This window comes from Pygocentrus nattereri, chromosome 26 (assembly GCF_015220715.1).
Source record: "Pygocentrus nattereri isolate fPygNat1 chromosome 26, fPygNat1.pri, whole genome shotgun sequence".
Classification (NCBI taxonomy): domain Eukaryota; kingdom Metazoa; phylum Chordata; class Actinopteri; order Characiformes; family Serrasalmidae; genus Pygocentrus; species Pygocentrus nattereri.
Window position 1 is genome coordinate 14,295,275 of NC_051236.1, and position 14,183 is coordinate 14,309,457.

Consider the following 14,183-nt stretch of genomic DNA (forward strand, 5'->3'; position numbering starts at 1 on the left):
GATAAAATATGAAATTTTAAAAGGTCAATGGAATTCCCCATTATAACTCAGTACCATAAATAAAATAAACAAAATCACTACATTTTATGATTAAATTAAAACCTTAAAAACAAACCAATTGGAAAAAGGATAATGGATAATAAGCCTTAAAATTAATGACTGAATAACAAGCCTAGTGCTAACAAGAGTGCTGATTTCTGGGTGTTGGCAAGACGCTGAGCGAAGCGTTGACGAATGGCACTTTCCTTTCTTAACTCAGTGAAACAGAATGGCAGAGCACAGACTAAGCAGTTTAAAACCTTTGGCTGTGTTTTAGTAGCTGCTGAGCACTGCTGCAGATGTGAGCGTGTGTGTGTGTGTGTGTGTGTGTTTGACAGGGATGTTGGGTGCCGAGTCAGATCCCCTGGGTTGGGAAAAGAGGTGGGGGCTGATGTGGGGTGGGGTGGGGTGGGTTAGATGAATGTGTCTGTGTGTAAGTGTGTATGTGTGTGAGCACCCTGGAGATGTTACACTGTTTGCTTACTCTGCAGGAGCTCAGGTCTCTCCGTCCTTTCTTTCCTCTCCATCCTGCCGAGGAGCCTTAGAGGCGAACTGGTTCCAGCGCTGAGGGTCTCTCCTTCAGCCCCCCAGCAGCGCTCTTCCCAGGGACACAAAGAGGCTGAGGGGGGGACACTGGGTGACCCCTACAAAAAACAACTTTCAAACTGAGTATAATGCAGGTAAGCATGTGTGTGTGTGTGTGTGTGTGTGTGTGTGTGTGTGTGTGTGTGTGTGTGTGTGTGTGTGTGTGTGTGTGTGTGGATGGGTGTGAGTGTGGGTGTGTATCTGACTGATGGAAGCCATGGCTCTCAGGTTACTCAGGAGGCATAAGATTACTGAGGGAGAGCTTTAACCAATCCCAGAGCTTCAGGGATCTGATTGTTAGGCAGGCTGAGAGAGAGAAAAGGAGAGAGAGAGCAAGCGAGAGAGAGAGAGAGAGAGAGAGAGAGAGAGAGAGAGAGAGAGACTCAGGCCACCTGGAGCTATACGGAAGCGCTCAGACCAGGGGGACGCCCCGGTGAGTATCCTTCATACTCCACCCTGGCAGAGTGTTAGTGTGCATGCTTGTATATGGATGCTGACCAAAAAATGTATCTCCATTTTTTCTACTTTTATTTTTCTATGTCGGTTTACATTGTGTCACAATTTTATGATGAATGGATCAATAGAAATACTCCAAAAATACTTAAAAGTAAAGAACATATTTCTTTCCTATAAACTTACCATTTTGGAGATTATTTTGGACAGTGAAAAAATGATGGAGTGTTATTGTAATGGCTTTTTGGAGATTACAAGACTTTTAATTGGTTGGCTTGATATACTCATTGATATTATTAGCTACTTTTTAATTGTTGTTGGATTTACAGACCTGTCGACCAGTCCAGACATCCATTCCTCAGTCTTAAAACTCAGTAATAACTCCTTGTTTTATATATAGTTCCTGAATAATAAGCCTTAGGGTGTGGCTGTCTATGAAGTCTGAAGTTTAAAGGGTTAAAATAGTTTGCATATGTGGTATGTAGGTTCATGGAAAGCTTATTTTAAGAAATTAACTGTTCTGGTTGTTTAGTAGTATGTTTGCCAGTTCTCATCGTGCTCAGAGCTCAATTTTCTGAGACTCATATAACTGAAAAGTCAGTTGATTTATATATGTTTTTTCATAAAGTTGTCTATGGTGCATCCTTTATGGATGTTTAGTGCTCCAAGAGAATGGAGTGTTTTGCACTGAAGTTTAACTTTTCTCTGCGACACTTTACTTAAACCCTGCTATATAACATTGACTTGATCATGTCATAAACTTGGTCTTATGACAGATGTCATATGCGGTCATGAGTTGTTGTGGCAGATTTTGCTCAATATTATAACAGTATCATGCTGTCATTACCAATATTTGCCATTACAGAAGCCATAGAGTTTGTTCATGTTATAGTACATGTCAGTGTTATATAGGAGAGTCATGAAAAGCGTTACCCTTTCCTCTAGTTTGCAAAGTCTTATTTCTTCTATGTGGTAGAAAGTCTATGAATCTATGAAGTTCATGAAGTCTCAATACAATCACAGTCAAACTATAGTTTTTGTGATCAAATTAAAACTTATCTTTAATAATTCCATGAAAAACTGGAACTTCAAATGGTAATTGTACATAAATAGGACACAAAGGCAAACAGAAATCAGAACCAGAATCAGCAATGTTTTTATGCTGGTCTACTTAAAAGACCTTTTGAGCAAATTGTAAAGCTGTGTGAATCTCCCTGATGACAAGGAATTTTTGACAAATGTTGTAACAGCATGCAAAGTACTTACTGTCCTCTACGGTACAGCGGCGAATGTGTAGTCAGCAAATAATGCCAGATGTGACCAGTATAAAAACAATGGCTTCATCCTTGTGCTGTATCCAGGGAAACTTTCCCACCCTTTTATGATCGATGCTCTCTGATATGCACACACAGACTCCCTGCAAAGGGGTGCAGATATCATCTCTCCATGCACTTTTTACATCTTCAGCAGTTTCTCAGACTAAGAGCCGCAGAATAAAGATAGATATTACCGTCACCTTTCTCATCCTCCTATGTAAAACCTGCTGAACTCATGATCAATAGATTTCTAGAAAACACACTTTGCATTTGACTTTTGTCTTAGTATAGACGGCACTCGCATAATTAAGCAAGTGAGCCCTGAAGTTTTCTCCAAACTTGATAAAGAAGAGATGAAGTTGGATAAGCCATCTACTGTTAAAATACACAGTTTTGCAGGTCTACCTGGCAACGGCACATGTTAGAAAATTTGCCCAACAATGTTGAATTTGTTAGTGTAGATGTTACTATGTCAGTACATAGGGCTAATATTATTATATATAATATTATCATAATATGTGAAAACCATAGATCATTCGATCTATTAGTAGTTTTGCATATTTTGTAACACTTTATTTCCTCTGTACATGTTTTGTAGATACTTACATTGCCTTTAACTTGCACTTGAATGCATATGTGGGACAGCCTTTTCTGAAAATCTAGTGAGAGCTCAGTGTCCCACTGATGGCATCAGTTTTGAACTTCAGAACATTCAGCATCCCATATTTAGTAGGTTTTCTAAGTAAAAATAAATACTTGAAATTTCTCTAACAGAAATACAAATTTAGTGGGGGGTTTTTTTTATTTAACATATTGGAAAAAAAACTGTGCATTAAAATGTCCAGAAGTGTGTTCTCTGTTATCTGTAGAGTTATTTTCACTTAGAAAGTTGTAGAAAGTTTTTTGACCAGAGGTCTAAACTTTTTCATATGACTTTATATACAGTGAGTAACTTGTAAGTTCTTGTATTGACATAATTTTTGGTAATCAGATTTTTAATGAATAAATCTTGTTTTAAAGATGGATTTTAAAATAGCATCCAGTCTCACTGCCAGCACAAAAATGCAACCAAACTAAACACACAGCCAGAAACCTCTGTTCCCTGACTAGACAAACTTGTGCTCAATTTAACCCCTTAAAACCCCAGTCTTATTACATACCAGGGCTTATTATTGAGTAAGTACAGGAACATCGGTGCAAACTGGTGGAGCTACACTTAGTTTATAATGTGTAATGAAACTTTGGGCCATTTAAGGGGTTAACATACCCTTTGCAAAAATGGAGATGGAAAAATAATAATTGTCAAAATTATCAGCAATGTATGCTTTCTCATATAAACAAACTCTATCTTTAAATGTTCCTTACTCCAGAAAAACATAGTACTTCTTAGTTAAAATACATTGTGGAAAATATTATTGCAACATGACTACAGACATTATAAGATCATTTCTAACTAGAATTTGCTAAAATAACTTCTAATGTCAATTTAGATATTCACAAGTAAATACGTTACAACAGTTATGGAGACAGGAAGCACAATATTGTTTGTCTCCTACAATGTCTGTCATCTTATACAGGCCTTTTACGTGAGAGTTAAAATGAGACTTTTTAGAACCATCAAACATTTAAACGATATTCCTCATTATTCCTAACAGCAGTACAAGATCATTGACAACTAATATACCTTGAGAATGAAGATGTTTAAACAGACCGCAATGTAAATAGTCAATAAATTGATTTTCCAGAGGCCAGAGAAACAGTGCGATTTGTTTATGCCATTGTAACATACAGTTTCAGTCTGTTGTGTTTTGTCTAAAATAGCAAACTCAGGACATACTGTGAAATTTTATACTAGCAGTGAATGGACGTGCATTTTTTGCTAACAACAAATAAACTAAGGTAAATTTTGCCAACACTTAAAAACACGTGGCCATGTGAAAGCACAGCATCAGTGTAACTCACCGATCTGACAACAACAGTGGAAAGGACAGGCCTTGCTGTATACTAATAGGGTCAGTGGAATATCAGGCAGAGCGAAGGTGAGAGGTGTCAGGTGCATTGCTGTGCAGTGTCTCTGCACAAGTTGTCATGGAGCCAGTGGCTTTTCTCTTTAGTTGCTACTGGTTTTGCGGTGTCAAGTGCTAAGCGGGCTAGCTGTTTAAATCCACTGTTTAGGCTATGGTTACCTGTCTGCACTAAACTCTCTGGAAAATAGATGGCTGTAGATAAGGGACCTGAACCAGACCTCTGGTCTGCACTCTCACATTTGGGTAGACCCCAAATGTGAAAGCATCAGAGAAGTGACCAGACCTCTCTTTCATTCTTTATCCTGAATTAAAGTCCAAGCAGCTGCTAATACTATGTTTTATTATATATAATGAAATAGTGAATAATGAGTATATGTGGATCATTGTGTGCATGTGTCCTAGATGTGACTGTACTTAATTAAGATTAAATCTGTGCCTTGGTCTATTTTGATCAAGAGTCCTTTCTGCTGCATGATGACTCCCATTAGTCACATATTGTAGCTGTCAAATATGTCCAAAAGGGCAACTTTACAAGAGAAAACAAGCACATTCTTTACTTTTAGTGCAAGTTAATGTAAAAAGATTTTCCAAGCAATTCCTTCCAATGAAGGGAAGCTGCTGTGCTTTAATAGTGTTGAAAATCAAAAATAAACAAAATAGAGATACTTGGGTTTTTAGAAAGCAACAATATGCTTTGTTGGTATACTTGTCTCAAGTACTTGCACTGAGTTGTGTATGATAATTAGGATAAAATACACAGTTGCATTTTTAGTATGCAAGCATGCTTCATCAGTGGATACAGCAGAAAGAAATACCCATGCAGTTTATTTATTGTTAATTGTTAAGGTACATTCAAGGAGTTTTCAAGGAGAGCACAAACAGAATGAGCTTGTCTAACAGGAATACAGCAACACCATAATCAACAATAATTCATAACTGCTGGAAAGAATTACTTTATTCATGTAAATTAGTCAGTAGACAAATTCTTATTTTTGCTCCTCAATATTCATGGCTTTGCAGAAGGTTTGGATTGACTTAGTTTAATGCTCCAGTTGAACACCACTTGTAAGTCCAACTATACCAGCTGGGCAGTGACACAGCTGTTCTGTTCTCTTTGTCTCTGTCTGCAGATCAGGTGACGGTGTCTTGGGATTCATCTCCCTGCTGCAAAACAAGCCAGAACAAGCCTGGATCCCTCCCTGAGCCTGCTTCGATCTGAACTGTACAGTGAACAGGCTCATCTGTGCTTGTGGCTACCCTTTGGTCATTCATCCTGGCTTAGGCAGCTCAATTGTACCCCGTGGAGGGGAAGGAGGACATGGAGGTCCCACTGGTCAACTTTGAGAACCTGGATGACATTGGAATCAACCTGGGAGACCCTAGTGATTCAGGATATCCCACTTCACCCACTTCAGAAGCACCGGAAGCAAACCAGATGACACCTGGCATGAATTCACCTACACATTCACCGCAGAGGCATAGGCAGCATGGGAATACACCCGCCTCTCCCACAACACTCACAAAGAAAGGGACATCAAGCTGCAACAGTCTCGTCTCTAACTGGAAGATACTTATGAACAGTGAAGGTAGTCCGGGTGATGCTCTCTTGGGAAAGCTGGCTAAAGACTGTTGTGAGGACTTGTTTGGTGAAAAGCAGAAACTTGAGGAGGGTGACCAGAGGGTAGTCATCAATGTCTCAGGAATGATGTATGAGACGACACTCAAAACCCTTAACCAGTTCCCTGACACTCTGCTCGGAGACCCTAAGAGGCGGATAGACTATTTCGACCCAATGAAAAATGAGTATTTCTTTGACCGCAACCGTCCCAGTTTTGATGGAATCCTGTACTTCTATCAGTCTGGGGGCAAGATACGGAGACCAGCAAACGTGCCGTTGGATGTTTTTGCGGATGAGATCGTGTTCTACAGACTGGGCCATGAAGTGATGGAGCAGTTCAGGGAGGATGAAGGTTTCATCAAAGAACCTGAGCCTCAGCTGCCGACAAGTGAGCTTCACCGTCAGTTCTGGCTGCTCTTTGAGTACCCAGAGAGCTCTAGTGCTGCCAGATCTGTGGCATTAGTGTCTGTGCTTGTTATCACTATTTCCATTTGCATCTTCTGCCTGGAGACTCTCCCAGAGTTCCGTGATGATCGTGAATTCACGCATGAAACTGTTAACTTGACCCGTGATGCTAATGGCACCCTCCTGTCCCCAAGCCCTCTGCCCAAAATCCGGGAATCAGTTTTCACAGACCCCTTCTTTGTAGTAGAAAGCATCTGTATAATCTGGTTCTGCTTTGAAGCAGGAGTGCGATTCGTTGTGTGCCCCAGCAAAAGCGAATTTTTCAGCAACATCATGAACATGATTGACATTGTCTCCATCATGCCCTACTTCATCACTGTGATCACTGAGCTCATGGCCACTCACGGAGATGATGCAGCAGCTAACCAGAACATGTCCTTTGCCACGCTTCGTGTCATCAGATTGGTGAGGGTCTTCAGGATCTTTAAGCTCTCACGTCACTCCAAAGGACTTCAGATCCTGGGCCAGACCCTGAAGGCCAGCATGAGAGAGCTTGGCTTGCTCATCTTCTTCCTTTTCATTGGAGTCATCCTCTTTTCCAGTGCCATTTACTTTGCTGAGGTTGACGAACCTGAAACGCAATTTGTGAGCATCCCAGAGGGTTTCTGGTGGGCTGTGGTCACCATGACGACAGTTGGCTATGGTGACATGTGTCCAGTTACTTTGGGGGGTAAGATGGTGGGCATCCTCTGTGCCATCGCTGGAGTGCTGACCATTGCTCTTCCTGTTCCTGTTATTGTTTCCAACTTCAACTATTTTTACCACCGTGAAACAGAGCAGGCAGAGAAGCATGTCATGGATGCAGCTGCAGAGGCGGCCGCAAACCAGAAAAATTCTGATGAGAAATATGAAAGCACCTACTCTCTAGACAAGAGCAATGGGAATTGGCAGATGGAAAAAAATGGCATTCCTTGAGAAATGTAGTGCTGCTAAATTTAGCATGAGTAGCAATAATAAGACTGAGCAACAATGCACTTAGTTTTGGATTGACAAATGTATTATTTAGATTTCCCTTGATGTATTTAATGCTATGCATACAATGACAGAACCTCAGAAATGATGCAGATCTGGCCAAAGGGTGCTGGAAACACCTCAGAAACAATGATGCTGCACCTCAAAACCTCTTAGGTAGATCTGCCACATAAAGGGTTAAAGACACGGAGTTTCCCTTTAATGCTTTCTATGCAGCTTAACAGCAGAAAAGACTAATAAGAACTGAACCAAAACAAAAACAGTCAGAAATTACTTATGCAACATTTTGTGCTGTTGACTGAACCTTTTAACTGATTAGAAATTAGGTGCTTGTTTTGCAGAGCCCCTCAAATGAATGTTAAAGAGTCATGATTCTGCACTCTGAGCCTCCTCTCACCACTGCACTTTGCTGAACGTATCGTTTCTTTAGAGTTTCATGCTGACATCACCTTTGACATTGCTGCTTGTGAGATGAAAGAGCTTACATCAAGCAATTGTCCATCTTTCAATGTCACTAAATGTCCCCTCTAAATTGTCTGCCCTGCTAGTTATCGTCACAGCTAATCAGGCCTGTTATTTCATACTGTTTCCAATGTTAGTGTGCTATATTTACATGGCCCACTATGTCACGGCAGCATCTGCTAGTTGTCCCACATTTACACAGGTGTTGCTATTCGTATCAACGTTTGCTTAAAATGTGGAGAGCAGCCTGTAGTCTAGAATGTTCCCAAATTTACTTTACAGTGAAGAGTTCATATTCAGTTGTATGCAAGTTTTGGCACTCCTGCTCAAATGATGTCTAGAAATGACATCCTCCAGAGAGAACTTATACACATTTTAATGCACAATTATGGTTTATTTGTTGATTTTAACATATTGGGAAAACAGAAAACATGGCCTGTGCAAAAGTTATGGCATGTTTTATATTTTTTACAATATGTTAAAACAAATAAATAGAAATAATGCACTACATAGCCCGAAAAATTTTATATTTCAGTTCCCTGTAGAGGATGTGTTGACATTTTTACACAAAACATCATTTGAAATTCAAACTTTGGCATATGACTGTAATCTTCAGTGCCTAGTGTGAATCGGTGAATTGTGCATGATAACCATTTAATGTAGGTATTTCTTGAGCTGGACAAAGCACCATAGCCTCTCTTCTCTTATTGCTGGTTTGATTCATCCACTTAAAGATACAGTAATTAGCACTAAAGACTCAATTATATGTAATTTAGCAAATGTAGGTTTGATATATATGATAGATCCCTAGCGATACACTACACAGATATTAGTTGATAGTTCACTGGACTCCCAATATGCACACAGAAGATAGTCATGGCTGAATAGCGCACAGCTTGCATGAGGTGATCTCCATTAGTGATAAACTTACAGAATTACCTCCAATTAGTAGATACTCTTAGAAACATTTCTTAAGGCAGTTTTTAAATGGAAGAGAGAAGTAGCATCTATTAACTGCCTTGCATCAGTATAGTTTAGCTGATCTGAGTAAACATTCTTATTTATGCCTGACAGCATGGAGGCACTGCGCATGGTCTGACATACCGTAATAAGAACAGGATAAAAGCAGTTTGAAAAATGTAAATATTACATAGAAAAGGAACTGCATTTTTATATAATCAAAGCTATTGCTTCCAAATGTTTGCAACACAGAGCCCTATTCATGGTCTACTTGTTCTGAAACATTATAGAAACAGAGTAACACTTACAGACCCATCATCTTCGTCACAATTGTCATATTTCCCATGCATGGTAGCAATTTGTGGTCAGAATTGGCACACTGTTCAGTGAAAGTTTTCCCTTTAAACAACTTTCTGACTATGCAGTAGAAACTCCTTTTTTGTGATTACGGTCCTTTTTGATTATTCACATCTAATATCTCAGACTTGCACATTTTTTTGTAAATAGTACCTTTTAAATGATATGCAAAAATTTATATCTATAGATGCTATCTAAGGCAATTTAATGAAGCACTTTCAAGGGAAGCTAGAATTTGAGCTTTCCACCAATGTAATTTATAGTAGCAGATAATAATACATTCAACAAATACAGAATATAACTTCTACAATTGCAAGAATAAATTTACAAAAACCATCAGGAATATCAAAAAAAGTCATGACAAACCACAGGTTTGTAATGTCTCCAAGCTGATTAGAGAAAAAAAAACTTTCTGAAGAATATATTTCCTTTGACAATTTTACATGACAAAACACTTGTGCATGTGTTTCATGAGTCAGAATGTGTCAACATTTTAAAAAAATCATTCCTTAATTGGCGAGTCTTGACAGTATGTCTATGAGTCCAATGACAGATATGACACAATGTAATAAATAGTTCAGGGCTTTGAAGTCATAATAGCATTTAGCGTCTCATGAATGTATGCAATGGCTGTATAAATTTGATCATATAAGCACTATATTTTATTCATGATATTCTGAGTGCCTTTTATTAAACATTTATCCTGTTTAGACAGCTTCTTGTTTGGTTTGTTCGGTGCACAGTAAAAGTATTTTAGTGTTTTCTATGTGATCTATAGCTATTTATTTATTGTTTATAAGTCAAATTAGTTATTTTTCTTATTCTTTAAACATCTGAAAGTGATTGTTGGGGTGTTTGAAAAGTTCAAGACAAGTCAAGTGGTCTTTATTATATAAATAAATATATCTTGTATACATTGGAACAAAATGTTGTTCTTCAGGCCACATTTTGCAACACATGACAGAAGTACATCACAGGACTACATAGAGTACAGATACTCAACAGGTCATATCAGAAAATAAATATACAGGACAATAAATGCACAGGATAAATACTAGACAGGACAACTTAACAATATATACATTTGGGCATCATATATATGTTAATACAAACATGTGCATATGGCATCCACCCCATCACTTTCCCTAGCCTCCAGCATGATGTGACGGTAATTAAACTATAAACGCATGTTTATAGATCAAATTGAATGTTGGAACAGGATTGTGAAAGTGGTGGGTAGACCCATAACCCATATGAGACCCAAAATCAATACTCCAGTTAAAGCAGGGTTATTTTAGGGAATATTCACTCCCATGTAGCGAAAGTAATTACAAAAACAAAACTAGAGATGAAGCAAAAAAAAAGTATTGTGTCAAAAATCTATAGGGTTCCCTTTAGAACTACAAAAGACCTTGTGAATTCATCATGCATTCAAAATCTCTTGGCATGTGCATGATCTTTTTGGTCTAAAATAAAAAGCTAAAGTTAAACAGTAAGAGGTGTGAAGAGCAGCAAAGCAGTTCATGTTCTTAACCAGGGGAACAGAATGATATTGAACCCAATAAAAAGAATTACGAACACAATGTTACAGACTACATTTGAACCATATATGGTTCATATACTGTAGTCTTACATATATTGGTTCCTAATGGCTATTAGCTTGGACATACATTTCTAGAATAACATTTTCATTGTCAAAGAACCTTTACATTATGTTGAAGTTCTTTGAACTGCAAACACTCTCATTTACAAAAAAATATTCTTGACATGGAACCAAAAGTGGTTCTTATATGGCATTGCTTTTTTGGGGCCTGTATTTTGAAAAATATTGACCAATAAGTAAAAGTATTATTATTTTAAAATACAAACCCATCATAATTTTACTTTGTCAAGACCTATGCATTGTAAGTACACTCTCAGAAGTAAAGATTGTAAATTGTCACTGGGGTAGTACTCTCAAGGGTATATCTCAGTACCTTTAGTCAGGGATTGTACCATAATCTACTGAAATTATATTTTCTAAGCTGTACTGACTCCACACACCCCATCTCACCTCTGGGCTTTTTATTTTATTGTTTTGTTTTAAAACATTAGGTTATGAAAATATATATACATACTTTTCACCTGGAAAAACTATTTAAGGTGTACAATTGGACCTTAAAACCACTGTTGTACCTTTGAGGTACATTTACATTGTTTGTACCTTGATGAATGAAAAATGTACCTGGACAGAACCTTTACATATAAGGGTGTACATGTAACTGAGTAAATGTAAGTGGTTGCTGGCCACCTCTGCTTGCTGAGAGAGAGAGAGAGAGAGAGAGAGAGGGAGAGAGAGAGAGAGAGAGAGAGAGAGAGAGAGAGAGAGGGAGGGAGGGAGAGAGAGAGAGAGAGAGAGAGAGAGAGAGAGGGAGAGAGAGAGCCTGCGAGCCAGTGATTAAGATTTTTTGGCACGGTGTGTGGATTTTATCAGTGAAGGAGACAAAACACAGCTTTGCTGCACAATGAGTGAGCATTAATCTTTTATTACGCATTGTGCATCTCTGCGTGTCTGAAATAATCCCAGAGAGCTCGTTGTCAGAGAGAAGCACTGCTGATAAAGGTCAGCAGGTTTTCAAAGCAGTTCTGTGGACAGAGTTCCTAAATCAATATGAATGAAAAAAAAACAATGTTTTCACAGAAGCAGCACCTGACCCATACAAACTCTTTATAGCTGCTTCATTTTTGAGTGGCATTCTTATTGAGTTCAGCAAATTGCTCTCGACGGTCTTCTCTCTAGCTGTCTTAAATTTTCCTGGTGCGAGTGAAATAGAAAACCCACATCGGAACTCACTGAGCAGCTGACGCTGCAGCTTTTTCTTCCTGAACCCTGTTTTGATTGGGGTGCAGTGCTTTGCTTTACATTACATATAGCCTTTGGCCATTGACTGAGACTATGTGACTGTGCTGAGGCAGGACATTTTGATCTGGGTTTTACGTTAGATTTATGACGGTCTGCTTGACCCGCAGTTCAACAAAATTACATTATAAGCAGGGTTTACATGCCTTGAGGGTGGTCAAAGTATAAATCCAAAACTTCTCCAAAATAGTACCTTTTCAATAGAAAGAAAAATGAAGGGTTTCATTCCAAAATTGTGAAAATTGTGTAATTCTGAAAAGGTAACAGCTGATTTATAATGAAAAAATATATATATTTCTCTAGTAAAGATGGTATTAATGATATTTCTTGTGTGTGAAAGTCCACTTCTAACAATATTTATCATGAAAAAAAGTTTCATGATATTCATGATAAAAATAAATAAATAAATGTAATGCATTTTGGAATAAAAACCTTCAAATATTCTGCCATTAAAATCACTTTAATATAAATTAATGCAATATAAGATCCTACTATAAGTAATTTTGGCCTTTTTTTATTAATCCATCCATCATGTAATGTAACGTAATGTTACATAATGTTAACCTCTTAACAATTCAGGTTCAAGTCTTATTATTCATTAACTACAGGGACTACAATACAAACTAATGGGGCTATACTTAGGTTATAGATGTGTGTAATAAAACTTTGGCTTGTTAAGGGGTCAAAGGGAAGCTGGCATTTTGAAATGCTTTTTCATTTTCCTTTGAAGTGTATCAGGCTTGATAAAATGTTAAAAATGATATTGATATGATATTAGGCTCTAATATACATGTAGCTGTTTGCTGTCTGAAAGTACTATCAGAAGGCTCCATATGTTTCAACGGAGCCCTGGCTGAAAAGAGAAGGCTCTGTGTGCATCGACAGTGCCCAAGCTTGGGGCTCTAGGATCCCAAGGGAGAGAGATGGGCCCCACGCTTTAGAATAAGCTGAAGCTATTATAATAGGAACCAGATGTGAACTATACGTTAAAGACAACAACAACTGGGGTATAAATTTCTGCTTCTGAAGAGACTGGGCAGAGAACATTTGGCACGTTTCTCTCCAAGTTGGTTTGTGAAAGCTTGATCCTGACTTCGATCTCTAAATGCAAATAAACTTCTTTTTTATGCAAGAGACGGGTGTCACCGAAGAGTTTCTTCCTCCACCTTCACAGCATCGCAACAGAAAATAAACTACACTTTTAAGCTATAAAAAGGCACAAATATGCAGCTTTTCCCTGGGAAAGTGAATGCAGAGTATATTTTAAAACCATGCTGAACCTTTTCAGGGTTTCAGTTACATTGTTTGTCCTAAATCTACCTGTAACAGTACCTTTTCCAGTCAGTGTTGAATGTACTGCCAAAATAAATCAAAATAAAATATGGTAATAGTAATTGTGGTGACGTGATCTATTTCATTCATGTGGCACCAGTGTACACACATGAAGCAAATTCAGTGCACTATTTTTTAGTGCACTTAAAATTTTTAGTATACAGCCGTATTGAATGAGAGCATTGTCTTTCAGCGGGTTGCTGAAAGGTTATATTCAGAGGTCACCATGCACATACAGTATGAGTCAGTTTGACATTCACTCATGAGGGATGTCCCTGTCTGGAAGTGAAAGTGCAGAAGAGGCAATGAAATATTGACCAGTATTTCTATGATCTGTAAGAGAATGCTGTTAGAATCTCATGGTTATGTAAGACAGTTGGTATGCTGGCAGACATTTGAGTGGACAGTCAGTGACTGAAAGACATTTGAGCGGTATCACTTTTGCAGTACAGTAGAGCTTCAGGTAGGGCTGGACTGAGAGCCATATTTTTGTCTAGACCAGCCCACTACAGCCACAGTGACGCCCCAAACCCCCCTCCCCAGCTAGACTTGTAAAAACTGCAACATCGGTAGTCTAAGTGCACAAGTAGATTAGGCAACCCCCTTACGTTTTTTGGAGGTTTTCTCCATCTCTCTACATGGCCTCTCTCCAAATAACGTTTCTGGTTGTTATCATTGTGCTTTGTTCTGGGGGTTGC

At 38.4% G+C, this 14,183-nt stretch overlaps 1 protein-coding gene across 2 annotated transcripts; it reads left to right on the top strand.

The window, feature by feature from the left end:
* The first annotated feature begins 470 nt into the window (after positions 1–470).
* Positions 471–11,307, top strand: LOC108427546 (potassium voltage-gated channel subfamily A member 10). 2 transcript variants are annotated; one of them, XM_037534853.1, is made up of 2 exons: positions 471–719; positions 5,551–11,307. In XM_037534853.1, exon 2 carries the CDS (start codon positions 5,739–5,741, stop codon positions 7,416–7,418), a length of 1,680 nt encoding a protein of 559 aa, XP_037390750.1. In that variant the 5' UTR covers positions 471–719; positions 5,551–5,738; the 3' UTR covers positions 7,419–11,307. The 2 variants fall into 2 exon arrangements, with proteins under 2 accessions (XP_037390750.1, XP_037390751.1); XM_037534854.1 differs by lacking the exon at positions 471–719 and adding an exon at positions 1,009–1,057.
* The last annotated feature ends 2,876 nt before the right edge of the window (positions 11,308–14,183 follow it).

Excerpts from the sequence above, each read along its gene's own strand:
- LOC108427546 (XM_037534853.1), top strand. The coding sequence starts at position 5,739 with ATGGAGGTCCCACTGGTCAACTTTGAGAACCTGGATGACATTGGAATC.